Here is a 27,612-nt window from a genome sequence, read left to right as displayed (position 1 = left end):
GCATTCGTGCAGAGAAATCAAAGTTAATATTCGGCTCCGGGATTCTGAGGAAGGATCACCAGACCCAAAACATTAACTTTGATTTTTCTTCACAGATGCTGCTAGACCTGCTGAGCAATGATCCAAGTTGGCTTCATAGAGATTCCCAGCATCACAGATGCCAGTCTTCAGCCAATTCGATTCACTTCACATGGTATCAAATTGAGGTTCATGGTATTTGGTACTTCAAAGTCCATGCAGTCTAACAATATGCCAGCAATAGTACTGAAGATTAGTGCACTAGAATTATCCATGGCCTAGTACTGTTACAACACCAGCACCCACTTGACAACAGAAAAAAATTCCTCAGGTACTTCTTGTGACCAAAAAACAGGACAAATCCAAGCCAGCGAATTACTGGCACACCAGCCTACTGTTGATCATCAGTAAAGCAATGGAAAGGGTTACAACTAGTGCTTTCAAGTGGCATTTAGTAAATAACATTACACCAAAGCTGGTCAACTCCTGACCTCATTACAGTCTTGCTACAAACAAGAATGAAGGGCTGAAGTCCAGGGCTGAAGTGAAAGTGACTGCTATTGACATAAAGACAACATTTAACTGAGTATAGCATCTAGGGGCCCCCACACAACTGAAGTCTATGGACATCAGGAAAAAACTCTTCTAGTTGGAGTCATACCTTACACAAAGGAAGATGGTTGTGTTTGTTAGAGAACATTCGTCTCAGCTTTGGACCAGGTGTTGTTCAAGGTAATGTCCTTGAAAAAATCATTTTCAGCTGCTTCCTCAATGACCTTCCTCCATCTTAAGTTCTGAAGTGGGGATCATTGCTGCTGATTGTGCAATGTTCAGCATAATTCATGAGTTCTCATTTATTGAAGTAGTCAATGTTGATAAGCAGCAAGATATAGACAATTTTGAGGCTTTGATTGATAAGTGGCAAATAATACAAGTAGCAGAAAATGAACATCTCTAAAACAAGAGAATCTAACCAACTCTCCTGACATACAATAGCATTATCATCATGGAATCCTCCATTATCAACAACTTGAGGGACATCATTGACCAGGAACTGAACTGGACCAGTTATATAAGCATTGACTACAACATCAGATTAGAGGCCAGGAATTCTGAAGTGAATAATTCACCTTGTGATTCCCCAAAGCTTGTTGTTGTGGTTCTGTTCGCCGAGATGGGAATTTGTGTTGCAGACGTTTCGTCCCCTGTCTAGGTGACATCCTCAGTGCTTGGGAGCCTCCTGTGATGTTTCCTCCAGCATTTATAGTGGTTTGTCTCTGCTGCTTCCGGTTGTCAGTTCCAGCTGTCCGCTGCAGTGGCCGGTATATTGGGTCCAGGTCGATGTGCTTATTGATTGAATCTGTGGTTGAGTGCCATGCCTCTAGGAGGTGCACGAAACGACATGACCAGCTATCCTTAGTAGCCACACACTCAGATGACAAGCAACATGAGTTCGACTGGGACAACACTACTATTATAGGACAAGCCAAACAGAGAACAACCAGAGAATTCCTAGAGGCATGGCACCCATCCACAGATTCAATCAATAAGCACATCAACCTGGACCCAATATACCGGCCACTGCAGTGGACAGCTGGAACTGACAACCGGAAGCGGCAGGTACAAATCACTATAAATGCCGGAGGAAACATCACAGAAGCGTTTCACAGGAGGATCCCAAGCACTGAGGATGTCACCTAGACAGGGGACAAAACGTCTGCAACACAAATTCCCAGCTCGGCGAACAGAACCACAACAACGAGCACCCGAGCTACAAATCTTCTCCCAAACTTTGAACCCCAAAGCCTGTCAACCATCAACAAAACATAAGACAGAGGTGTAATGGAATAGAGAGCCATAGAGATGTACAACACAGAAGGAGACCCTTCGGTCCAACTTGTCCAGGCCAATCAGATATCCCAATCTAATCAAGTCCCATTTGCCAGCACTTGGCCCATATCCCTCTAAACCCTTCCTATTCATATACCCTTTTAAATATTGCAATTGTGCCAGCCTCAACCATTTCCTCTGGCAGCTCATTCCATACACACACCACCCTCTGCGTGAAAATGTTGCCACTTAGGTCTCTTTTATATCTTTCCCTTCTCACCCTAAACCAATGCCCTCTAGTTCTGGACTCCCACACCCCAGAGAAAATACTTTGTCTATTTATCCTATCCATGCCCTTCATGATTTTATAAAACCTCTAAGGTCACCCCTCAGCTTCCAAAGCTCCAGGGAAAACAGCCCCAGCCTATTTGGCCTCACCCTACACCTCAAATTCTCCAACCCTGGCAATATCCTTGTAAATATTTTCTGAACCCTTTCAAGATTCACAGCATCCTTCCGATAGAGAGGAGACCAGAATTGCACGTAAAATTCCAAAAGTGGCCTAACCAACATAATGTACAACTGCAACTTGACCTCCCAACTCCTATACTCAATGCTCTGACCAATAAAAGAAACCATGTTGTTGGTTCCAATATGTACAATGACCTCCTGCTGGTCCCTCTCCCCTTCGAGAGCATACTCCACCCTTTCTGAAACATCCTTGATCCTGGCACCAGGGAGGCAGTTGCTGGCCGCAGAAATGTCTGTCTGTGCCTCTGACTAGAGAGTCCCCTAACACAATTGATCACTTGGAACCCAACGTGCCCCTCATTACATTACAGCCTGTCATGATACTAGACACTTGGCTGTTCATGCTACATTCCCCTGAGAATCTATTAACCCCTACATTTTCCAAAACAGCATACTTGTTGGAGAGGGGGATAGCCACAGAAGACTCCTGCAATATTCTCCACATAACTAGATGAATGCAGCTCCAGTAGTACTCAAGAGCTCAACCACATCCAGGACAAAGCATCCTAATTGATTGGCAGCCATCCACCATATTCAACATTTGCTGCTCCAGCATCAATGTGCAGTGTCATCTACCAGATAAAGTACAGCAACTCCAAAGATGTGCAGGTTATGTAGATTGACAATGCTAAATTCCCCTGTAGTGTCCAGAAATGTGCAAGCTAGGTGGATTAGCCATGATAAAATTCAAGGTTATGGGAATAGGACTGGGAAGCTCGGTCTGGGTGGGATGGTCTTCAGAAGATCAGTGCAGACATGATGGAACAAATGACCTCTTTCTGCACTGTAGAGATTCTACAATATGATATAACTCACAAAGGCTCAACTGACACCTTCCAAACACATGACTTCAACTACGTAGGAGGACAAGGGCAACAGAAGCTTAGGAGTACCACTGTACGTTTTTCTTCAAACCACATACCATCTGGACTTGCAAATATAACACCATTCCTGCACATTTGTTGGTTCAAAACCCTGGTATTCCCTTCCTGAAAGCACTGGATGTAACTACTCCCCCATAGACTAGAGCATAGAGTCATAGAGATGTACAGCATGGAAACAGACCCTTCGGTCCAACTCGTCCATGCTGACCAGATATCCTAACCTAATCTAGTACCATTTATCAGCACTTGGCCCATATCCCTCTAAACCCTTACTATTCACATACCCGTCCAGATGCCTTTTAAATGCTGTAATTGTACCATCTTCCCCTGGCAGCTCATTCCATACATGCACTACCCTCTGTGTAAAAAGATTACCTTTAGGACCTTTTTACATCTTTCCCCTCTCATCCTAAACTTATGCCCTCTAGTTCTGGACTACCCCACCCCAAAGACCTTGTCTATTTATCCTATCCATGCCCCTCATGATTTTATAAACTCCTAAGTTCAAGAAAGCAGCTCACCACTTCCTTCTCAAGGGAAATTAGGAATGGGCAAGAAATGCTGACCAAGTCAGTAAAGCCCTGTCCTGTGAACAAATATAAAAAGTGAGAACATCAACAAATTTTCCCACCTAAATCTTCCAAATCTGTATCACCTAAAAAGTAGCAGTCAAAATGCACAAATTGCTTTCTTATGAGGGATCACAGGTGCTGGAGTAGTTAATCTCAAAATAGCAATCTTTTAATAGAAGAAACAGCAGCTGGGCCTGCCAGGCCCATGACATCAAACTCTCAATAGTGATTAGAAGAAATCTGAAACTCTTAGTTTAAATTTTGGAATATTTTACATTCGGCTTTTTAACATTAATTTTGCTAAACTTTTATAAGTTAGATACAGACCAAAAAGTGCATTCACCCCATTTATATTGTCCAAGCAGAATGTTCCTGTGGTCCTTCTATTGTTCGGCCAATTGCTTCTTCAGTGCTTCCAGTATTTTGTTTCTTCAGTACTTCCAATACATTACTTCAGCTTTTTCATGTAGAATTCCCATTACAATTTGTGATTATCATTTGTTCAAACTTTGCCCGGCATTTGAAATTAATTTAGACTGAAATAATTTGAGATTCAACATTTTCTGGACCACTTCTCTATCTAATCTATTTTTTAAAGATTGTCAGAGTTGCTTCTTTGAAGGTGCTAAAGTCCAAACTTCTCGCTTTTCCTCACAATTCATACATTTAACACCAAAGATTTACTTTATGCCTTAAACATTGTTTCTAGCTGCCTCAATGGCCAGATTGTATACAATATTTAGGATGTGGTATGTCAAGATTGTATACAATATTTAGGATGTGGTATATCAAGATTGTATACAATATTTAGGATGTGGTATATCAAGATGAGTAATTTGTGTTTATATTTTTGCTGTTCTTGATTAAACATTTGGTGACTTCTGGTTGGCCAATATAAATGTAGCCGATAGCTAACTCCATATTAATAATGCCATGTTACACATCTTGTTAGCATATCAAAACGCAAATGTTGATTTGATCTGTCTAAAGCAATTGAGTAACTACTACATAGTGCAACCAAACACAAACTGACTGATAAGTTATTTTACAATAAACAGAAAGGTGAACAAAATGTATTGCAAGAGAAGTTATGAATCTTCATGTTTTTCAGAATTCATTATCAAAAAGATGTGGTCCTTTTTGATATGTGTAGAAATTTGTAGAACTGTAGAGCTAAATTTTAACTACGCAAGTATCCAAGTGTGTAATTCCAATATCTAATAAAATCTTAATTTTGATTAGCAGGGATTTCAATTCAGAAAAAAAATCAAGACTAGTTTACACTAAGTTATTTTCAAGCTTTTGTTGGGGGTAATAGAAATATGAAATAATGAACATTGTTACGTTTCTACTTTTTAGATTGGGTTGTGTCTATAAAACACACAATGGCACCAAAGAAGAAAAGCACAAAGAAAAACAAGACGGAAAAGAATGAATTACCAAAAATAAGCATTGTTGAGGACACAACTATTGACATCGATCAGTTGAACCACCTTAACACACTCTATGATAGTGGATCAAATGGGTTTCGATGCACAGCCACAGAAGTCTCCAATCCTAATCATGGCAATATCCTTTTGGAGGAAATCAGCAGGATGCGCCAGGAGAGACTGTTCTCTGATCTTACACTATCCACTAAAAATAAATCCTTTGATGTCCATAAAGTGGTGATGGCTGCGTGTAGTGATTATTTCCGTAACATGTTGAAAAAAGATCCTTCAATTCAATGTGTTGATGTTAATGATGTTTCACCTTTGGGTTTGACCACTGTGATAACCTATGCCTACACAGGGAGACTCAGCTTGTCTCTTTATACCATTGGATGCACCATTGCCACTGCCACCCAGTTTCAAATGTGTACCTTGATCAATATGTGCACTGACTTCCTCATCCAAGAAATTAATGTGGAAAACTGTATGTACATCTCAAATATTGCTGGGACATATGGATTAAATCAGGTGAAAGAGTCAGCAAAGAAATTCATCCGTGAAAATTTCTTGGAGTTTTCAGAAAATGATCAGTTCATGAAACTGACATATGACCAAATAAGTGATTTGTTGATGGATGACAGCCTGCAACTGCCCTCTGAGCTCACTGCATTTCAAATTGCTATGAAATGGTTGCAGTTTGATTCCAAAAGGGTGAAGCATGCAGCTGACCTGTTGAGTAATATAAGATTTGGTACCATTTCAGCTCATGATCTAGTCAGTTATGTTCAACCTATCCCATGCATGATGCAAGATCCAGATTGCCATCGACTCCTGGTTAATGCCATGAACTATCACCTCCTGCCTCATCAACAGAACTCAATGCAATCAAGAAGAACAAAGCTCAGGGGAGGACAGAAGGTTCTGCTAACCGTAGGTGGTCGACCAGCTTTGACTGAGAAGGCTTTGAGTAGAGATATTTTATACAGAGATCCTGAAAATGGATGGAACAAACTTGCGGAAATGCCGGCCAAAAGCTTCAATCAATGTGTAGTTGTGATGGATGGCTTTTTATATGTTGCTGGTGGTGAGGATCAGAATGATGCCAGAAACCAAGCTAAACATGCTGTCAGCAGTTTAAACAGGTAACGTAAGTTAATTGTTCTGTTGGACATGCTAAGTGTTTGACTATTTCAAACTCAGGATAAAAACAAAATCTGTGAACTATTTAAGGCTTTTCTTTCTTCCGAGGGACATGTTCTAGTTTTTAAAGAAAGAAACTTGCCCAATTTAGTGCCTATAATTTCCATGGGACATCCAAAAACCCTTCAGCACCAATTATACTTCTGAAGCATTGTACACTATCACAATAATGACAATCAAATTCGCAGCAGAATTTATACACTGTAGAACTGATATTTAAAACTCAAATCAAAACTGGTTATTAAAGCTGTGGTAAGACAACTTTAAAATCTATTAGAAGATTCTAAAAAGATGGCAGTATTAACACGCCCTGTTCTAAACTAACTAAAGATTATCCAGTTATTACTATTTTATAATGCCTTACTCAGATTTGTTCATTTGCAAGAGATGCCTTAACAACTTGTGTTTCCTTTAAATTTAGCATACCTTCACAGGCCTGATACCATCTCATTACAGTTATGATGCTAAGTACACCAGACACTTGGTAGTGTCTGTCACAATATATTGACATTGTATTTTAGATTTAAAGTATGATAGAATTGGGGTTTACCTGTGCTTTTCATATCCTCAGTACATGCCAGAGAATTTTACTACTAACTGAAACAAATACTAACCTTCTAGGTCTTTTCAGAATTTTTCAAACGTTCCTAATTAATCCCAGAAATTTCCTGCTGTCCTTTTGCAGTCAGCTGAACTGTTTTGCATTTGCAGAAACTGAAACCAATTAGTTTTTTCTTGGTTGTACTCAGGCGTTAATACAAACTGAATTATTTTACAATATTGTGAACTTCAACCTAAAATTCAAATAGCTGTGGACCAGGGGAGGAGTGAAGAGCTCTCAGTTTTAGCTTTGACATTTGTAGTGGGATTGACTGCAAAATTTAAGGAGATGGAAGCAACCATTTAGGAACTAATATAAATCTTAAATCTCTCTCTGGATCAAATATTTCATCAATTGAATTCCACTCCTGATTTGAGCACTTAAACTAGTTGTCTATTCCATTATAGGCTGAGGGAACAGGTAGATGTAAAAGATCCCCTGCCACTATTCAGAGAAGGAAATTCTCTACGAAATCATGGCCAACATTTATCGTCGACCAACATTTTGAAAAACATAGGACTGATTATCACATTGCTGTTCCTTTGTGCACAATTTAGTTGCTGCATTATTTATGGGAGTAACTTCACTTCAGGTTTGTTTAACTTTGGGATAACTTGAGATATTAAAGAGACTATATAAAGCCAAGTACTTTTTCTCCAGAGACATGACAAAGCACAGTATAATACAAGTTCCTTTTCAGTCACTAAAAAATCTTTCATTTGAAATTCTTGCCTTGAATACCATGTCTTCAAAAGCAACATTTTTTTCAATTAGAAACCTGAGTGAAGAGGCAACTCCCACAGTATGAAGTAACACTGAGGGTTCGAAGGAGTAATAAAATAGGAAGAAAAATTTACATTTATACAGCACCCTCCATGATCTCAGTAGATGCCAAAGTGTTTTATGACCAATGAAGTACATCCGTGATGCATAGTCACTGTTATAATGTAGGAAAGGAAACATGATGGAAGTTATTAAGTGGTAATTAAGTGTGTTACAAAATTTCCTTGATTTTCTGCTGTTGTCATTTTTTGACTAATAGATCAACTGCTATGATTAATCAATAATTCCACTTTATAATCTGACTTGTGGATGGTAGAATAGATTAATCTTCAGCTTTTCAACAAGCAATTCATATTAAATGACAAACCTATGAAATCATCTCCTTGATGTGATCTTTTCATATCTGAAAGGTATATTTTTAAAAATCATTGTATTTTTCAGATATGACCCTCGTTTCAACACATGGTTTCATTTAGCCAGCATGCTTCAGAGGCGAACCCATTTCAGTATGTGCGCTTACAATGGCTTGCTTTTTGCAATTGGTGGTCGGAACTCAGATGGTCCTCTTTTGTCCATGGAATGTTACATCCCTTCCACTAACCAGTGGCAGATGAAGGCTCGGATGGATGTTGCCCGCTGCTGCCATGCTTCTGCTCTTAGCGATGGCAAGATCCTGATAACTGGTGGCTATATCAACAATGGTTACTCTCGTACAGTGTGTGCCTATGATCCAACAACAGACACTTGGAAAGACTATGCTAGTTTGAGTACACCCAGAGGTTGGCACTGTGCAGTCACTCTTGGTGATTACAGCTACGTGATGGGAGGCAGTCAGCTTGGGCCGCAAGGTGAGCGGGTTGATGTGATAACAGTTGAACGCTACAATGCTTATAATGGGCAATGGAGCTACGTAGCTCCCCTATCAATCGGTGTAAGTACAGCTGGTGTAACAACCCTGAATGACAGAATTTATCTAGTTGGAGGTTGGAATGAAAGTGCAAAGAAGTACAAGAGCTGCATCCAGGTCTACAATCCAGATCTAAATGAATGGACTGATGAGGATGAGCTACCAGAAGCCACGGTGGGTGTCTCTTGCTGCAGCATTTTGTTGCCCAACAACAAACTTCGAGAGTCCAGAGCTAGTTCTGTGGCGTCTGCAGCAATCAGTATCTAATAAGCAGCATATCTAAAATTTTAAGAAACTCTTTATACAACCAGATTTCAAATGTAAACCCCAGTATTACCACCCAGTTCTTTCATTCATAAGGGCCTTACCACACATTTTCCCTGACAATGTCTAGAAAAACTTGCATTATTGATTTCATGGCAGAGTGGGCAGCAGCTGGTTAACTTTGTCTCATAGCATTTTCCAGATGGATATCTTTACAGATGCGTTCTACAAATATTTTTACAATTACCCCAAAATCTCTAAACTGGTGCACTGAATTTTGTTTTTACAAAAAAATAAAAGTTTTGTCAAATGTTTCATGAAGATAGTGCTTCTTAAATGTCAATACAAGTGGCCAAGATACATCAATATCCTAATTCAATAAAAAAAAATTGTTCACTGGATGCAGTATTAGATTCCCTACAGTGTGGAAACAGGCCCTTCGGCCCAACAAGTCCACACCGCCCCTCTGAAGAGTAACCCACCCAGACCCATTTCTCTCTGACTAATGCACCTAACACTATGGGCAATTTAGCATGGCCAATTCACCTGACCTGCACATCTTTGGACTGTGGGAGGAAACCGGAGCACCTGGAGGAAACCCATGCAGACACAGGGAGAATGTGCAAACTCCACACAGACAGTTGCCAGAGGCTGGAATCGAACCTGGAACCCTACTGCTGTGAGACAGCAGTGCTAATCACTGAGCCACTGTGCTGCCGTGATGGTCACTTTCTATCTATCATATAATTGATTTTATTACGATCTGACATGCTCTGAAGAATGAAAGCAGTTATATTTCTAGACTTCAGATTCAATAAAGTTGCATCAACATGACAAGTCTGAAAGAGGAACAAAATGGAGAATACCTTCTTTAAAAACACCAATTTTATTGCATTTCTCATTTGAAAAATAAGTAAAGGAATTTGTCAACTCTCTTCTCCTTTACTATCATGTCTTGAGATAAAGTGAATGTTGTACACAAAAGGTAAGGAAATGTTCTGTTGACTTAAGGGTGGCTGTGCCTCATCTAAAAGCTTCTTAAGTGGTTTGCTAAACACTTGAGACAACTTCACCAAAAAACTATCAAAAGCTTTTGAGGTACCACTTCTGTAATCATCTTGATTTGTTAATTAACCAAAGTAGGAAGTGGAAGTCCAACAAATTTAACAAATGAGTTGTCAATTTTAACTTTGATTCTTATCAAGATGGTTTAAAAAGACAAACATTGAAGTATCAACATTTTAGTGTTAGCTGTATGAAGGTAAAAGCAAAATTTTCAGATTACTGGAGTGACCATGAGAGTAACAAGAGGGAGTGTTTGGACTATGAAAATACCTAGTGCCAAAAAAATTAGCAAAATTGAAGAAGGTTGTAAGTAGAAATTTGGGGTAGTGGCAATGATGGAATTTTGTAACTCTTAAGTTTAAGGAAAACAACAATTTGTAGTAGATAAACCTCAGATCTTGACTAAAATTTTGTAATTAGAAATTTTCTTTTCACATTTGTGAGGATTTGTGTCTTCACCTTCCACATTTTTTTTAATTTTAAAACAATCTGCTGTTTCAAATTGTTGTCAAAAATCAAATCCAAGTTCTCTTGATTAAAAATTAAAACAACTTATCAAATGAAAAAAGAAATAGGTCTGCAAGTAAAACGATAGGACAAGATGGAAGGGTCATAGACCTGAGATTTAACTTCCCTTTATCTCTGGTTTATCACACTGCAAAAAGAATTGGGATGTAGTTCTGGAGGTTTAGTCCCATGGCAAAATTAAAATGAAATGTAGCAACTGGGCAATGCAGCAAGGTATAAAAGTAGTTTGGATAACAATGCACAAGAATAGAAAAAGAGGTGGAGAAGGACGAGAGGCAAATTAATACTTCTAACAGTCTTCCAGCTGTAATATGTCTGCCCAAGACTGAGACAAATCACTAAGTCAGGCACGTGACTATTCAGCCCACATAACAGCTTGTTCAAAGTAGTTGTTTAAACATCACACTTTAGACCACAGGGTCAAGTTAAATAGCTCACAGATAAACAATTAGACAGAGGGCCTAGCGATGTAGAGAAGGGGTATAAATTATGATTTGAAGATGCCGGTGTTGGACTGGGGTGTACAAAGTTAAAAATCACACAACACCAGGTTATAGTCCAACAGGTTTAATTGGAAGCACACTAGCTTTCGGAGCGCCGCTCCTTCATCCTTCAACCACCTCATGGGGCGGCACTCCGAAAGCTAGTGTGCTTTCAATTAAACCTGTTGGACTATAACCTGGTGTTGGGTATAAATTAGTAAGAGGCACTACTGGCATCATTCCAGTTGTCTTGAATTAGAAGTGGCATTAATATAAATAGTGGCCAGGGCTTGAGCAGTGATTGACCTTCTTCATCTTCCTAATGGTATAACAGCATGGAGAAAAACTTTAAATATGAAATTCTTTCAATGAAGCCCACTTTACACGAGACCTGATGACACAGCATACAGTATGAAACAAAAAAAGTACAATTTGTATTAGTTTACTCAAAACTTGGAACAGAATTCAATTTCAAGTTTAATTAAAAATGAAAGTACAATTTCCTAAATGGATCAGAAGCAGCCAGGAATGATCAAAATTGTGCTTCTATAGATCTTAATAAAAGGTGAGAGACTTCACCAAGGTGACAGTGAAAGCAATGGAATCTTGAGTAATTTTAAATTGTTGCAGTTAAAATGTTTAAGCTAATGTAAAACAAATAGGAAATATCATGGAAAAAGTCAAAAATTGATTGCTTAAAAGACAAAACTGTCTCCCAGCATTTTATGCCACTTTTAAAAAAAACCTATTGGCCCAAAAAGTGAACAAGCTATAAATATTTCAAAATAACCTTACATTATTTATAATGAACACAATTGAAATAATAGGGATTACTGAATATCAGTATCATTGAAACTGTATCTGACTAATCAAGCAATCACTTCTCCCAACTGTGTAAATGTTCTATAAAGCACAGAGTTTCCAAATGAATACACTGGAAAAATGCCCACAGAACAGATTTATTGGAATTAAACTGGGAAAATAGCCATACATGAGATATGGGTTGGTGGAATGAGATGGTGAAGAATGTTGGAGAGCATTCCTCTTTAAATCGACAACTTATAACATTCAGTTGCAAACGCAGTTCAACACAAAGTACAATTGAGTATTTGAACTATCAGGAAATAGTCTAGATGAGATCATGCAAACAAGCATTAAAAATAAACCACAAAAGCAGTTCATTCAACATGGCTCACAAGGGAATTGAAGGATTTCTTTTCAAGAAAAAATAAATTCTGCTGTAAACTTTATATTTGGAATACAGGAGGAATGATCACTCTCAGCAGCAGGGATTGAGACTGCTGATAAACATAATGACTAATTTGCAATTAATCATTGCTACTATAGCTCACAGGAGACAAGATACACATTGGATCCAGAAGTGAAAGACAACTAATATGGGCTAATAAACACAAGTCAATGTAGCTGAGCTCTGAGAACTGATTTCTTAAATTTATGATGACTAGGTTACATATGAATCAAGATTCCTATGTAGCAGAATAACAGTGCTGAGAATCTTTCTCTCAAGGTTGAATGAAATTATACAATGTATTCAGATCAAGTTTGCATTTATTTAAACTTCACATACCCCAAGAAAGAGGGAAGGGGAGAGTGATGGTGGAAGTGAGTTCAGGGGTGGGCAAGGGATGGGGAAAAGAGAGGGCAAGTTAATATTGTTCTTTGTAACACAGGCACGCTGATGGCTGAAGTTAATAGAAATGTTTGAATGCTAGAAGAAGTAGCAAAAACTGCTTTTCAAAGAAAATTGCATTCATCCAATACAGAAATGTGTCAAATTCCTTGCATATTCACTGTCATGAAAATGTTTGAATTACTATTTATGTGTGAATAAAAATATATAAATAGTAAATATGGTGTATTTATTGTGTTGTCACTACCTTATAGTCATAATGTTTTACACTATATTCTGAAAATAGTTATTCCACCAACACATTGAATTGAAAGCACTCTTTCTCATTCTCTGAATTTATCGATGTAAAAATGAATCACAATGGTTACATAAAAATAACAAAAGAAAATGCTAGAAGCCTTTAGTAGATCAGGGAATATTTGTCAACAGCACAATGAGGATTTTTTGCCAGAAGACTTTCTTTGGAAGAAAATACTGATTTTTTAAAAAAATACAATGGGGAAATATAACAAAGGATCAGAAAAATAGGAATGATCTATAAAGTGCTCAAATGAAAGACAGCAATGTGACAACAGTAGACATCATGAGTAAAGCAAAGAAATTACAGACACAAGACCCAGAAGTGGAAAGTTGAATATCTGGCAAAGTAGGGCCAGTTCTCAGTAGAGCCATTTGGTCTTGTAGAACTGAGTAACTCAGTAAAGGAGGGGATGGAAAACAAAAATCAGCTTAACATCAAGAATATAGAATACCTGGAAGGCAATCTGCACCATTGGTATCCATCAGCTTTCTTTCTCCCCACAGTAGTATTTTTCTCCTTCCTCATTACCTTGTTCAGTTCCTTGTATGCTGAACACCTTCAGTTAAGACAGCTATCAGTGGGACATTACAATTAAACATAGGGAAAGACCATCCAGTCCCAATCAACATATCATCTGGAGTCACAAGATCTAACATTGGACTTGAGTACAATGCTCTTCTCTGCAGAACTGTTCATTGATAATAGATGTTTCCTGGTAGTGAGTTCATGGTGAGTTCAGCTTTCCACCAGCAATAGCATAGACAGGAAATCACATTTACAAAACCCAAGATTCCCCGCTTATAATGGGTGAAACTTTGTTGAGGATGCACAGGTGGAAGATTTAATTTATTGTTCAGGCTTACATCAGAAGCATTAGCATTTGATTGACATTATTGAACCATAACTTTGGGATTCTCAACACAAGGGAAAACTGAAATGATTTTTAAAAAAGAAATTGTTAAATTTTAGGGCTGTTGAGAAAATTTGGATCAACAACAGGATGATTCACACCAAATAGCTCTTATTGCATTCATGGAATTGTGGTTTTTGAGTTCACAGATAGCTAGAGCACATATCAAATAGCAGCTTCAAGAGAAGGCTACATTCACTAAACAATTGTAAATTCATCACCAGACATGAACTTTGTCAAATTATAATAGAGTCAGAAAACAGGTAAACCAGCAGTACAACTGACAGTTATCTTTCTGCCTAATTCAAGTTACAATGATGAAGTAACTATCACTAAACTAAAACTGAATAAGGATCAGATTCTTGTATTAATGACAATTACAAAACATTTTTATTTTCCTGGGAGAATGATACCATCATACTGGGAAAAAAAAGAAATGCAAATCATTAGAAAGTGAAATGTCTTCAAACAAATTTCAGTTTGTATTTATTTTGACATTAAGATTAATTACTACCACTATGAAAACAAAAGTACCTTCTGTTGGAACCAGCGCATAGCCTCCTCCTTGTTGATCCTGTGTTTGGCTCCAATGCGACCACGTTTACGCTTTTTGTCAGCAATGCTGAAGCCTGGTCTTCCCAGAACCTGTCAGGAGGAAAGAAGTCACAACAATGCAGGGGATGGGCAAAGAAAAAGTTTTCATTCATAATGCTAACATTTTCAAATTTCTAGGTGATGAAAAGTCATACAAACAGACTGGAGTTTACATAAACTAAAAAAAATCAATATCTTCGGATGGTAAATACAGAAATTAGGGAAACTCAAAGCTAGTGACACAACAGATGTAAGTCTTTGCACATATAATGTTTCACTAAAGAGGGAAAATAGTCTTATGGTTGGAATAGGGAAGGGAATGAAAACACACAAGAAAGGATAGCAGAAAGAAAGGGGGAACTAAATAATCCAATTCATAAAATTTTCAAGATAGCTAGTAAAGTGAAGATCTGAGACTGATTAATTAAGCAAAATATGATAACCAGAAAATCTTTGATCGACGATTCTCAAACAAAATTTGTCTGAAATCAATTACGTACACATTTTAGATCAAATAAAACAGAACAATTTGGGAGGATGTGTGGTGCTGGAAAAGCACAGCAGGTCAGGCAGCATCTGAAGAGTAGGAGAAGCAACATTTCGGGCATAAGAAACATTGATTCTCCTGCTCCTCAGATGCTGCCTGATCTGCTATGCTTTTCCAGTGCCACACTTTTCAACTTTGATCTCCAGCATCTGCAGTCCTCACTTTCTCTTAATTCGTGAGGATGGAGTGGTTAGCCCACTGGTTCGTTCAATAGTGAGAGGTTAAGCAACACAGCTACATTGATCTTTATCAATAGGAAGGATCTATGCTAAAGATGCAAAAGCCCACTAGACTCACACAAATTAAGAGGTTGAACTTGCAAAGATGAAGGGCAGAATCATCCCCTCTGTCATGAGTAAGCAATAGCAAGAAAGGTGAAGAAATAGGTGAGAATGAAAAAAAAAACCCAATCTGAGTGTAGAGGAAAAATTGGTCCAATTTTCTCCTTAAACCTTGAATAGAGACTGCAGAGACTTACCATTAGTGGTGACTACCTTACTTCTATGTTTTTTCATCTCATTAAAGCTCCAATTCACCTCATTTATTCATCAGATCCAGTTCTTACCTTCATCAAGAAATTATATGTGTAAATTTCAGGACATGTAAATTAGAGCAGGTTGTTGTAGCTTGCTGACTGCTTGTACCAGACATCATCCAACAGCTTCTTCATAACAATGTCCCAGCAGGCTCAATGGCCACCATCTTCCACAACCTCTCATCCATGCAAGTTGGCATCAAACCACCAGCTTCACCACACCAGGTATACATTTGGATCAACTCTCATACCACTTCAGCCCTTCAAATTTTGGAGTTCAAGGACACCAAAGAGTTGTGCATTCCTGCCAGGTAACTTTGTGCACAGGGACACACACACGTATCATGCATCTACATAGGATGCATCTTATGGCTCTTGGCTAGCTTCCTTAGCTCTCACTCACTTTGCATTTGGTTGGAGACTGCCAGTCTCTGGATACTTCACAGTGCTTTCTTAGCACACGAGTCTTCAGTGATCAGATACAAGCAGCCAATCTCTGTACCTTGCATCTTTCCTATAGCAGGAAGACCAGAATTGAGCTCAGTATTCTAAAAGAAGCCTCACAATGCCCTGTACAGCCGCAACATGACTTCACAAATCCTATACTCTGTGAACGGACCAATGAAGACAAGCATATCAAATCCATTTTCCACCACCCAGAATTCTGTCACACTTACCTGGGCAGAATGCAGAAAATCACTGACCTTTCTATGCTCCCCGGCACCTTTTTCACCTGGGATACTGATGCAAGCTGGAATCTGTGCCCATGCTCGGCTACGTTTGATGGTGTGGCCTCCTGTGATTGTCAGATGGAAAAAAGGATTGCCTTTCTTTCATCACTCCATTCCCCATCACTTCTAGGATCTGGTCCAAGAAGCAGGGAGCAAGCTTTCCTGCCCACTGGCCATGACCTGAATGTAAATGCGTGAGCAGCACAATGTGAGGGGTCATTTCTAGCTCGTAGCTGGACCTCTGGGTAAACGCCAGAATGACTTAGGTGTCTGATAAAATGCTTACTATGGTTTTATTTGATGGAACATTCACACTGCTATCTTTATTACATATAGGAAAACAAATAATAAAGATCCATTGGTGATTTTAGTTTTAGTTCAGTTCAGCAGAAAAAGATACAAGAATAAGGTTTCCATTTATGGAGAGCGGTTTCATCTGATCCGCAAGGTAGTTTGCAGATCTCCAGGTTATGAGAATTGGTAGAAGTGTCTTGGCTGTCAGAACTGAAAAGATATCCAGACCATCTGAACTGAAAGGAGGTTCAGGGCATCAGAAGTGTAAAGAACTCTTAAAACAGTGTAGGTAGACCAAACAAAAACTGGAAAAAGTCAGAAATTAAAGAGTTATGATAGAAGTAATAGTTCTCTACGAATGTGTAAATGAAGGGAATATTGGTGGGAAAAAGGCTATAACTACTTCTTCTGTTTTTGTTACAATCTTGATAAATTGATGTACATTTCCATACATATTGCCTTGTTTTTTTATATAAGAAACTTGGCAACCTCTTGTGAATATGTTCAGTGACTAACCACCATGTAGTATACTGCAAAAATAAGATTTATGATCTATCAAGCCAGGTTTCATTCAGGGATCACATTTGTCCAGTATTACAATCAACTGCAATCATGACTTTTCTTCCTAATAGTTCAATCTTTTGTCTTGATAGTAATATTGAACTCATTTACTTTACACTTTCTTCTCAGTCCTTGAGGTGTCTATTTCTCAGTCTTTTAAACTGATTGGTTAAGGAGGTAAACAGTAACTTGCCCTGTTCATTCAGGTCACACATGACCTTTCTCCCATTATGCCATTATCAGCTTGCATCTTCAGCAACTTGCCACCAAAATATTTAAGATCTAAACATATATTTGACAAATAGATGACTGGAGATGTTCTAGTCCCCACAAATTATGTTACAATCTATTTGAAAGCTGAGAGTCACCCATCAGTACCTAATGTATAAAATTAATATGACACCTGATTTGTAAAAAAATTAACATAAACAGCAGACATAAAATTTCACTCCTTTTTACCTAGCAATATTGTTTTTAGATACACAATCCCAGAGAGCTCTCAATTTTAGGTCAACTCTAATTTCACACCTTACTCAATTTTCCAGTTAACATTCTTGGACTGCTTAAATAGCACACTGTAACTCTAATCAGTATTAATATATTTTGAACAACAGCTTTTTCCATTCTACCATGAATGTTACCACCTTTGTTACATAAAAGTAAACACCATTATTAGAAGAGAATCACCTAACATGCTATATATATAATATCGCTATTATCTGCCCCTCAGATTTTCTCTTCACCCACTCCCATCCATGAAGGAATGGACACTTCAACTAGGTGCAGATCCGTAGAATGCAATCACTCTGTATCATAAGTCCAGTAGCCATCCTTCTCATTTGGCTAAAAAGACAAGAGACATCACAATCTAAAACAATCTGTTCTCCTAAGACATGTACTGTATACTCTTTTCAACCAGAATTACAAGAAAAATAGCAGCAGGAATCCTCGACTTTCAGGGGAAATTAATTCAGAAGTTGTTTTTTGTGTCGAGTTAGCTTAAACTAGAAACAAGAAGTACACTATATTCCTTTCTATAACGACAGTAGGGAGTATTTTTTCTTAGAAAAACCTGCTTCCTATCACTATCTCGTGTTTACCCCTGGAAATTATAGCTCTTCCGGCACAGTCGGACTGTCTCTAGCTCTGGGCCAGGAGGCCCACATTCGTGTCCCACATGCTCCAGAGATGTATAATAACATCTCTCAACAGGTTGATAAAAAAATCTACCCCCCCCCCCGGAAACTGCATATTTAATACGGAATCAAATCAGCTACCACAATGCCTTCAAAAGCCTGCAAACAATCAGACACGGTAGAAACAAGAATGGGCTGGGACAATATAGTAGATGTTTTTCAGTGCTTACAGAACCACAGTGTATCAATTAGCACATTGGAGAAAAGAAAACTGCACTGGAATGCTGATATGGAATTCCAGTTTTGAAGTGTCAACCATACTACAATCTCAATACATTACCACACATTTCAGAACTTGGGATCACATACAATTCATAAAATTTGAGCATGAGTATCAGTGACTAAGAATAATGATGTATTAAAGGGTTGGGATAAATTAATATGAATACAGTCTTCTTCCCACCATAAAGGGTTTGCGTACAATTAACGTAAAACTGGGACACTGCAACACCTAAATAACTAACTAGCATGGATTAAGTAAATACCTCAACCATTTTACAACAGCAGAATGGCAGCCACTAGCAATGTATTATAAAAATTGGTTCCGTTGTTTAAAAAAATTGTTTGGGATATTTTAAAGTCAACTTATAGTTGTACTGAGAGACCTGGGAACAGATGGTTTTATTCTGGGATCAATGTGTGTGGAAAATAACTGGGGTCAGAAAAATTTCCAACAAGGAGAAAAATGTTTTTGAGCAACATATTTAAATGCATATTCACCTCATTATCTTAATCCCACAGGCAGCATGCAATAGATGGTACGTACCACATAGAAGTCTAAACCATAGATACCAATGCTTGGGTCATACTTAATGCCCAAATCAATGTGCTCCTGAATACCAAAACCAAAATTTCCAGTGTCTGAGAAGTTGTTTTTCCTCAGCTCATATTCACGAACCTGTAGATGGAAAGAACAAAATAATTAAAGAGCTTCATCCCCGCCTCATTTTTACAACAGATACTCCATCAAATAAGGTCAATTCTGAGTACCATTTAGTTAAATTTCTCCGGGAGCTGTAAAAATTACATACTTTGATAAATTACTTTATTTTACCCCTTCGAAGTGGTGCTCAATACAGTAAAACCTCAATTATCCAAACATCAATTATCTGAATTTCAGATTATCTGAACAAGATCTCAACGTCCCATAAAAATGGCATTAGGCAACTCAGCATTCATTTATTAATTAAGCAGCATTATGGTGTGCATTGCCAGATAACAGAGAAATGTTCGATAACCAGCACTCAAATTACCGCTTGCTTACGATCAGATCAATTATCCAAACGATCAATTATTCAAACAAAATATTCCACGTTCATCTCGTTCGGATAATAGAGGTTCTACTGTACTTCCAGCACAACCTATTTCTGTCAACATTCTGTTTAATCCTTATTCAAAAGATGGCATCTCCAAACGAGGCGTTATCTTGGAATATTTCATGCAATTCTGGTCTTCTTCCTATCGGAAGGATGTTGTGAAACTTGAAAGGGTTCAGAAAAGATTTACAAAGATGTTGCCAGGGTTGGAGGATTTGAGCTATAGGGAAAGGCTGAATAAGCTGTGGCTGTTGTCTTGGAGCATTGGAGACTGAGGGGTGACCTTATAGAGGTTTACAAAATCATGAGGGGCATGAATAGGATAAATAGACAAGGTCTTTTCCTGGGGTGGAGGGGTCCAGAACTAGAGGGCATAAGTTTAGGGTGAGAGGAGACAGAGATAAAAGGGACCTAAAGGACAATTTTTTTCACACAGAGGGTGGTATGTTTATGGAATAAGCTGCCAAAGGAAGTGGTGGAGGCTAGTACAATTGCAACATTTAAAAGGCATTTGGATGGGTTTATGAATAGGAAGGGTTGGAGGGATATGGACCGGGTGCTGGCAGGTGGGACTAGATTGGGTTGGGATATCTGGTCGGCATGGACGGGTTGAACTGAAGGGTCTATTTCCATGCTGTGCATCTCTATGACAGTTGCACCAGTTTTATCAAACAGAGCAATTTCTCTTCTCTGCTTGCCCTCACATCAACTGTAACTGCTTTAAACGTTGCTGAAGCAAGAGTTACAAAAGGACAAAAGCACCTTTTAAAAAGAAGATTCACCCTTACCATTAAAGAGGAAACCTAAATTACTTCCACAAACTACTTCAAAATTAAGCCCTACTTACTTTTAGGCCTTTTTCCAGGATCTCCTCAGCTTTGGCACCACGGACTGTGCAGTGAACAGCAATCTTTTCATTTCTCCTGATACCAAAAGATCTCACAGTGTAGCGGGCTGATGGGGGCAAAAGATATTTGATTATGCCACATTTTCAAATGCATTTAAGTCACATTTTATGAAGTTCAAGGAGTGCATATAAACTCACCTTTGGAGAAGACAGGTGTTTGACCAGTGAGCTGCTCAAGCACTTTGGCAGCTCGAGTAAGTCGATCACCACTTTCGCCAACACATATATTCATACAGAGCTTTCTGATACGGAGCTCACGCATAGGGTTCTCTTTCTTCTCACCTTGGTCCTAAATTAAGGGATTACTTTAGAAATCAAGAAATATTTTTCTGGTAATATTAAGTTTAATGCTGGCCACTGTGACCTTGATGAATTCCTTTTCTCTCCACATATTGCTTTCAAATATTAACATCAGCCCGCCAATTTTGCTCCTTTAACACTCCCACAAAAAGTAGCTATACTAACGCATTTACTAGACTTTCAGTAAATGTTCCAGTAGATTCATGAAAGCTCCACATGCAATCAATTTAACCTTGCAGTATAATTGAAAATATCTTTTCTTAAATCAGAGTTGTAATTTTAAATTATTCAATAATAGAGAATGGAGTATGGGTTATTAAATAGAGGTTATTGATGGGAGCAGTAATGCACTCCTATTTCCTTGTTCAACCCTGGTGTTAGAATGCTGAATAAATCTAACAAACAGCACTGTAATTGTAGTTTCCTAGTTCCACCACTTAGCAATCTGCCAGGATCAGAGAATCAATGTGTCTTCAGAATATTAGTAGTAGTGATATCAGTGCTCTGCTCTCAGATTTTAAATTTATTATGCGTTTTTTTTGTTGACATCGTATTAATATGTATCATGGCAAGTTTTAAAACTTCTTTCATAGGTTGTGAGCATCCCTGACTAGAGAACAATTTATTGCCATTGTACAGTAGCAAAACAAGTCATGCGCATTATACTCACACCACAGTCCTTGTATCTAACACCTCCATAGCTTTAAGACATTTGTGACTTTTTCTACTTTGGAAAGCTTCTGTCGACCCACTCATCCCTTCTGGCACATATGCCAATAATGTCCTAATTTTTGTTGTTAATTGTTGTGATAAATGACTTTATCCAGATCTTGTGTGAAGATTTGTATCTTGGGTGCCAGTTGTTGTGGGTATGTTTGCCGAACTGGAAAATTGATTTGTAGATGTTTCATCCCATCTAGGTGACATCTTCAGTGCTTTGACAACACAACGATCATAGGACAAGCTAAACAGAGGACAACCAGAGAATTTCTAGAAGCATGGAATTCATCCTCGGACTCTATCAACAAGCACATTGACCTAGACCTGATATACCAGCCACTACCGACTCCCACAGCTACCTAGATTACACCTCCTCCCACCCTGTCCCCTGTAAAAACGCCATCCCATATTCCCAATTCCTTCGCCTCTGCCGCATCTGCTCCCAGGAGGACCAATTCCAATACCGAACAACCCAGATGGCCTCCTTCTTCAAAGACCGCAATTTCCCCTCAGACGTGGTTGACGATGCTCTCCACCGCATCTCCTCCACTTCTCGCTCCTCCACCCTTGAATCCCGCCCCTCCAATCACCACCAGGACAGAACCCCACTGGTCCTCACCTACCACCCCACCAACCTCCAGATACATCGTATCATCCTTCGTCATTTCCGCCACCTCCAAATAGACCCCACCACCAAGGATATATTTCCCTCCCCTCTCCTATCAACGTTCCGGAAAGACCACTCCCTCCGCGACTCCCTCGTCAGGTCCACACCCCCCACCAATCCAACCTCCACTCCCAGCACCTTCCCCTGCAACCGCAAGAAATGCAAAACTTGTGCCCACACCTCTCCCCTCATTTCCCTCCAAGGCCCCAAGGGATCCTTCCATATCCGTCACAAATTCACCTGCACCTCCACACACATCATTTACTGCATCCACTGCATCCGCTGTGGCCTCCTTTACATTGGGGAGACAGGTCACTTACTTGCGGAACGTTTCAGAGAATACCTCTGGGACACCCGCATCAACCAACCCAACCGCCCTGTGGCTGAACACTTTAACTCCCCCTCCCATTTCGCCAAGGACATGCAAGTCCTTGGCCTCCACCATCGCCAGACCATGGCAACACGACACCTGGAGGAAGAGTGCCTCATCTTCCACCTAGGAACCCTCCAACCACAAGGGATGAATGCAGATTTCTCCAGCTTCCTCATTTCCCCTCCCCCCACCTTATCTCAGTCCCAACCCTCGGACTCAGCACCGCCTTCTTGACCTGCAATCTTCTTCCCGACCTCTCTGCCCCCACCCCCTCTCCGGCCTATCAGCCTCACCTTAACCTCTTTCCACCTATCGCATTCCCAACGCCTCTCCCCCAAGTCCCTCTTCCCTACCTTTTATCTTAGCCTGCTTGGCACACCCTCCTCATTCCTGAAGAAGGGCTAATGCCCAAAACGTCGATTCTCCTGCTCCTTGGATGCTGCCTGACCTGCTGTGCTTTTCCAGTAACACATTTTTCATACCGGCCACTACAACAAACAACCGGAACTGGCAACCGGAAGCAGCAGAAACGAAACCAAATAAATTCCAGAAGACACAGTAAAGCAGCGCTTCAAAGGAGGCTCCAAAGCACTGAAGATGTTACCTAGACAGGAGACAAAATGTCTGCAAATCAACTTCCCAGCTCGGCAAACATTTGGTCTATTCTCTGTTAGCCCATTATGTATCACAATCTACTGCCAGCAAAGATCAGCCATCATGTGTTCAGGTTTGGTCAATGTGTAATCAGTGCCAACAAACCGTATATCTCATGATCTCGCTACCATGTTGCAAGGATATAATTTTGCCATCAGTGCCTATAATGTTTCCTGGACCTTTCATTTACTTTTTGCATCTCTTCTCTCGCAATACACCATGTCCCTGGAATTATAATTCTTTTCCTGACACAATATCATAAAATTATCCAAATCTTTTCTGAAACTTCATACAAACATATAAAATCGGAGTTGAAGGATATTCAGCTCTTCAAATCTATTTCATTATTCAATATCATCATGGTCAATTGGTTCAATTTATCCTCAGTAAACTGTGATTTCCTTGTCCAACATAATCCTGATTCCTTTATTGATTAAAATTCTGTCTACCTCAGCCTTGAATATATTTGATGACACAGCCTCTACAGCCCTCTGTGCTAAAAAAAAGTCCACAGAACCACTACCCTCTGGGAGAAAGAAATTCCTCCTCTGTCCTAAGCAGACAACTCCTTACTCTGAGATTACTTACTCTTGACTTTTGCACAGAAAGGCTTTCTACATCGACTGTTAGGGTCCCTTGAATTTCATGTTCCAATAAAGTTACCTCTCATTCTCCTAAACTCCAATGAGCATAGGCCCAATCTACCAACCTCAAAGTCCCCCTTTTTCTATCCTGCTTGTTACTTCCTCAAAGAACAGCAATAAATTTGTCAAGTATGATTTCCCCTTCATTAAGCTGCAATGACTCTGCTTGATATTATGATGTATTTCTAAGTACTCTGTTACATCCTTTGTCACACTCCAGCATTTTCCCAACAGGCATTTTCCCAGCTAACTGGCCCATAGTTAGTTGTTTTTGTGTCTCTCTCCCTTTTTAAATAAAGTGTTACATTAGCAATTTTCTAATCCTCTGGAATGCTTCCCAAATCTAAGATTTCTGAGAAGCTTACTACCAATGCATCAATTACGTCTGCAGCTGCTTCTTCTAAAACCTACCTCATAACAAATGTCAAGCCAGCTAACCTACAGTTTCCTCTTTTCTTCTTCCATTCTTCCTTCTTGAAGGCAGGAGTTATATTTGCTACTTTCCATTACAATAGAACTTTCCTTGAAACAAAGGCAGTTTTGGAAAATTAACATTGACATGTCTACTAACTCATTAGCAACCTCTTTTAAGACACTAGGATGAAATCCTGGATCCCAAGACGTATCAGACTGCATTAAAAATCACACAACACCAGATTATAGTCCAACAGGTTTAATTGGTTCCTATTAAACCTGTTGGACTATAACCTGGTGTTGTATGATTTTTAACTTTGAACACCCCAGTCCAACACCGGCATTTCCAAATCAGACTACATTAGTTTGCTTAGTACTGTTTCCGTCATGATTATAACTCTGTTAAATTCTTCTCCCCTTTCACCACCTGATTTACAGCTCTTACTGGAATGCTTATTGTATTCTCTATAGTGAAGGCAGAAGTAAATAATTTTTTTTCATTTTATCCACCATTAGCTCTCCATTCTCACTCTCTAGAGGATCAGCACTCATTTTACTTACTCATTTTCATTTTTCAATGATTGTAGAAGCTCTTTTTATCCATTTTTACATTCCTAACTACCTTCTTCCTCTAGCCTAATATGCCAGTTACTTCAGTATGCTCAACTTTCATGCCCACATGCTTGCCTTTATTTATGCTTAAAATTCACATCTTAGACTCAAATTTCTGCCTTTCAAGCTCATGTTAAATTAAATTATATTGTGGTCACTGCTATCTACAGATGTCTTTAGTCAAAGTGATTAATTAATTCAGTCAAATGGCATGACATTCTAATGTTCTTCAAATAGTGAACTAACTGTAGTCTTTTGTAAAGCAGGAAGATAATCCTACAGTATTGAAAGATATTTTCAGATTCCTGTTATAACATAACTGATCACAGCTACAGTCCCCCAACTCCCCAAGAGTGTGTTTAATGCATGTACTGTCCGTGCTAAAGAAGCTGTTAGTTTACAATTCAGCTAGTCAGCAAAAGAAATTTGTTAGCACTTAGTCCACTCCAAAATTAAAATCTGAACTTCCGTGTTATTTTCTTCCAGATCAAAAATGTCTCATCTCTGTATTCTGAACTCAGGAGCAGAAATCAGAATTTATATTTGGAGTACTACGTAGAGTTTTGAATTCCTATTTAAGTATAAATTGCTTTTGAATAATTCAGAGAAGGTTCACTCACCTGATACCTGGGATGGAGGGATTATGTTATAAGACAGTTTGGGCGTGTTTCCTTTGGAGTTTAAAAGAATGCAAGGTAATCCTGTATAATGCACAAAACCCTGGATTTAGGGGATTTTTGCTCTTATGGGAAGGGTACACAGATTAAAATGACAAGGTCTCCTATCCAAGATGGAGATGGGTTTTTTTTCTCTCAGAGGGTCAGTTGCACCTGGAATTCACTTCTGTAGACAGTAGTGGAGCTAGGATCACTTCGTATTTATACAGCAGGGTTACATTCTTGTCTAGCAGCATCTCAGGAGCAGGAAAATCGATGTTTCAGACAAAAGCCCTTCGTCATTTTGGGCAAAAGCCCTGATGAAGGGCTTTTGCCCAAAACATCGATTTTCCTGCTCCTCGGATGCTGCCTGACCTGCTGTGCTTTTCCAGCACCACTCTAATCTTGACTCTGAATCTCCAGCATCTGCAGTATTCACTTTCGCTTTACATTCTTGTCTAAGTAGTGGGGGTGCGGGGTGAATCCAAGGTTATATGGGATAGAAAGGAATGTGAAGTTGAGGCCACAGATCAGCCACAATCTTATCCAATTGTGGAGGAGGCTTTGCAATTACTGTGTATTAATAAACTCACATAGTGGGGCAAATAATTTGTTTCTGAAGTTTAACATAGTTAGGTTGCATCATTTGGTAGGAAAAATAGAGAGGTTGCTCGGGAGATGCAAATCTAGGTGGGGTGGATGAACAAAGAGATTTTGGAGTACCAACACAAATTAGTAAACGTTGTGCCACATGTTAGTGAATTCACAAAAAGAGCAAAATAATTACAAAACTTTATTTCTAGAATAGAAGTAAAAGGTGGGGAAATTATGCTGAAGCTTGGTTAGATCACTGCACATAAATCTGGTCACTATATTAAATGAAAGCCTGTTGAAGCTCAGGGCTGGATGGGGATGGGGTGCAGAGAAGATTTACAAGGATAATACCAGAAAAGCATGGGTAAAAATATCAGGAAATATTAACAGGTTGGTTCATTTTTCTTTTGAAAAGGGATGGCTGAGGGATGACTTAATAGAGGTGATTAAAATTATAAAAGATTTTGGTACATTAGGTCTAGAAAGAATGTTCTCTTATGTGGAGTACAACTAGAATCCATCAATATAAGATATTCACCAAGAAATGAATTCAGTAGAAATTTAATTACCCAACAGGGAGTCATTAAAGTCCACAGTACACATGAATGTAAGAGGAACTAGACCAGCATAAGGGAGGAGGGAACAAATGTCTATGACAGTCCATTACGATGAGGAAATATTGGAGGAAGCTGAAGTAAAACATAAACATCAGCATGGGCTGAATGGGCTGATTAGTTTGTTTTTGTCCTGTACATCCTCTGTACTGATCGCTGTGTTTTTGTGTCCCCCACAATCGTACAACAACATCTAACTCCGTTGTCCGTAGATTAAAAATGCGTTCAAGCCTGAAACTGCAGTACTGCAAACAACATCTTCCATGGTCCTACACTAAAGAAGTATTCCATTTCCTACTTTTAAAACGACTTCTTACACAATCTACAGTAATTTACATTTATGTAGCGCTTTCAAGGCAATTAAAAACATCCCAGAAACTAAAGTTGCACGTGGGGGCACATTTTTCCTTTTAAAATAAACTGTCACTAAGAATGTTAAAAAGCAAATAAGTTGTTTGGAAAAGCGCAAAGACCGACATCCACAGCTTTCAGTAACAGGCACCTATTGTATGTTATGTATTTGTTGTTTCAGGCTGAGCGGATTTCGTCTCGACTCGTATTTAACAGTCAATGTGAGCACCGTGTCGCCTCAAGCCGGGACCCTCGGTGAGTTTTAAAGTAAATCGATTGTCCTTAATCCTGCCCCCACCCTTTCGCTTACCGCCATGTTGGTGCTGGAGACAAGGCAACGGTTTAAACCGGGGCCCGCATCGCCCTGGACATGAA

At 39.1% G+C, this 27,612-nt stretch overlaps 2 protein-coding genes and 1 long non-coding RNA gene across 3 annotated transcripts in view; 1 reads left to right on the top strand and 2 right to left on the bottom strand.

Moving 5' to 3' along the window:
* Positions 1 to 12,965, top strand: part of LOC122563686 (kelch-like protein 31) — an 18,165-nt gene extending 5,200 nt beyond the window's left edge. Inside the window, exons 2-3 of the mRNA XM_043717742.2 lie at positions 5,195 to 6,407; positions 8,291 to 12,965. Coding sequence (XP_043573677.1) covers positions 5,221 to 6,407; positions 8,291 to 9,023 — 1,920 coding nt within the window. The 5' untranslated portion in view covers positions 5,195 to 5,220 and the 3' untranslated portion in view covers positions 9,024 to 12,965. The remainder of the gene's footprint in view (positions 1 to 5,194; positions 6,408 to 8,290) is intronic.
* LOC148142175 (uncharacterized) overlaps positions 9,296 to 27,612 on the bottom strand; it is a 72,048-nt gene continuing 53,731 nt past the window's right edge. The window contains exon 2 of the long non-coding RNA XR_015752161.1: positions 9,296 to 9,437. This is a non-coding gene — a long non-coding RNA (uncharacterized LOC148142175). The remainder of the gene's footprint in view (positions 9,438 to 27,612) is intronic.
* On the bottom strand, positions 12,546 to 27,612 carry rpl11 (ribosomal protein L11). Its single transcript, XM_043717740.2, has 6 exons — positions 27,548 to 27,612; positions 20,777 to 20,927; positions 20,579 to 20,685; positions 19,182 to 19,313; positions 14,492 to 14,602; positions 12,546 to 14,377 (listed from the first exon to the last, which is right to left on the bottom strand). Exons 1-6 carry the CDS (start codon positions 27,551 to 27,553, stop codon positions 14,348 to 14,350), a joined length of 537 nt encoding a protein of 178 aa, XP_043573675.1. The 5' UTR covers positions 27,554 to 27,612; the 3' UTR covers positions 12,546 to 14,347.

This window comes from Chiloscyllium plagiosum, unplaced genomic scaffold (assembly GCF_037043375.1).
Source record: "Chiloscyllium plagiosum isolate Xiang-an unplaced genomic scaffold, Cpla_swu_hap1 HiC_scaffold_30, whole genome shotgun sequence".
NCBI lineage: Eukaryota > Metazoa > Chordata > Chondrichthyes > Orectolobiformes > Hemiscylliidae > Chiloscyllium > Chiloscyllium plagiosum.
The sequence above is the reverse complement of the archived record's forward strand: the minus strand, read 5'-3'. Positions and strand labels throughout refer to the sequence as shown.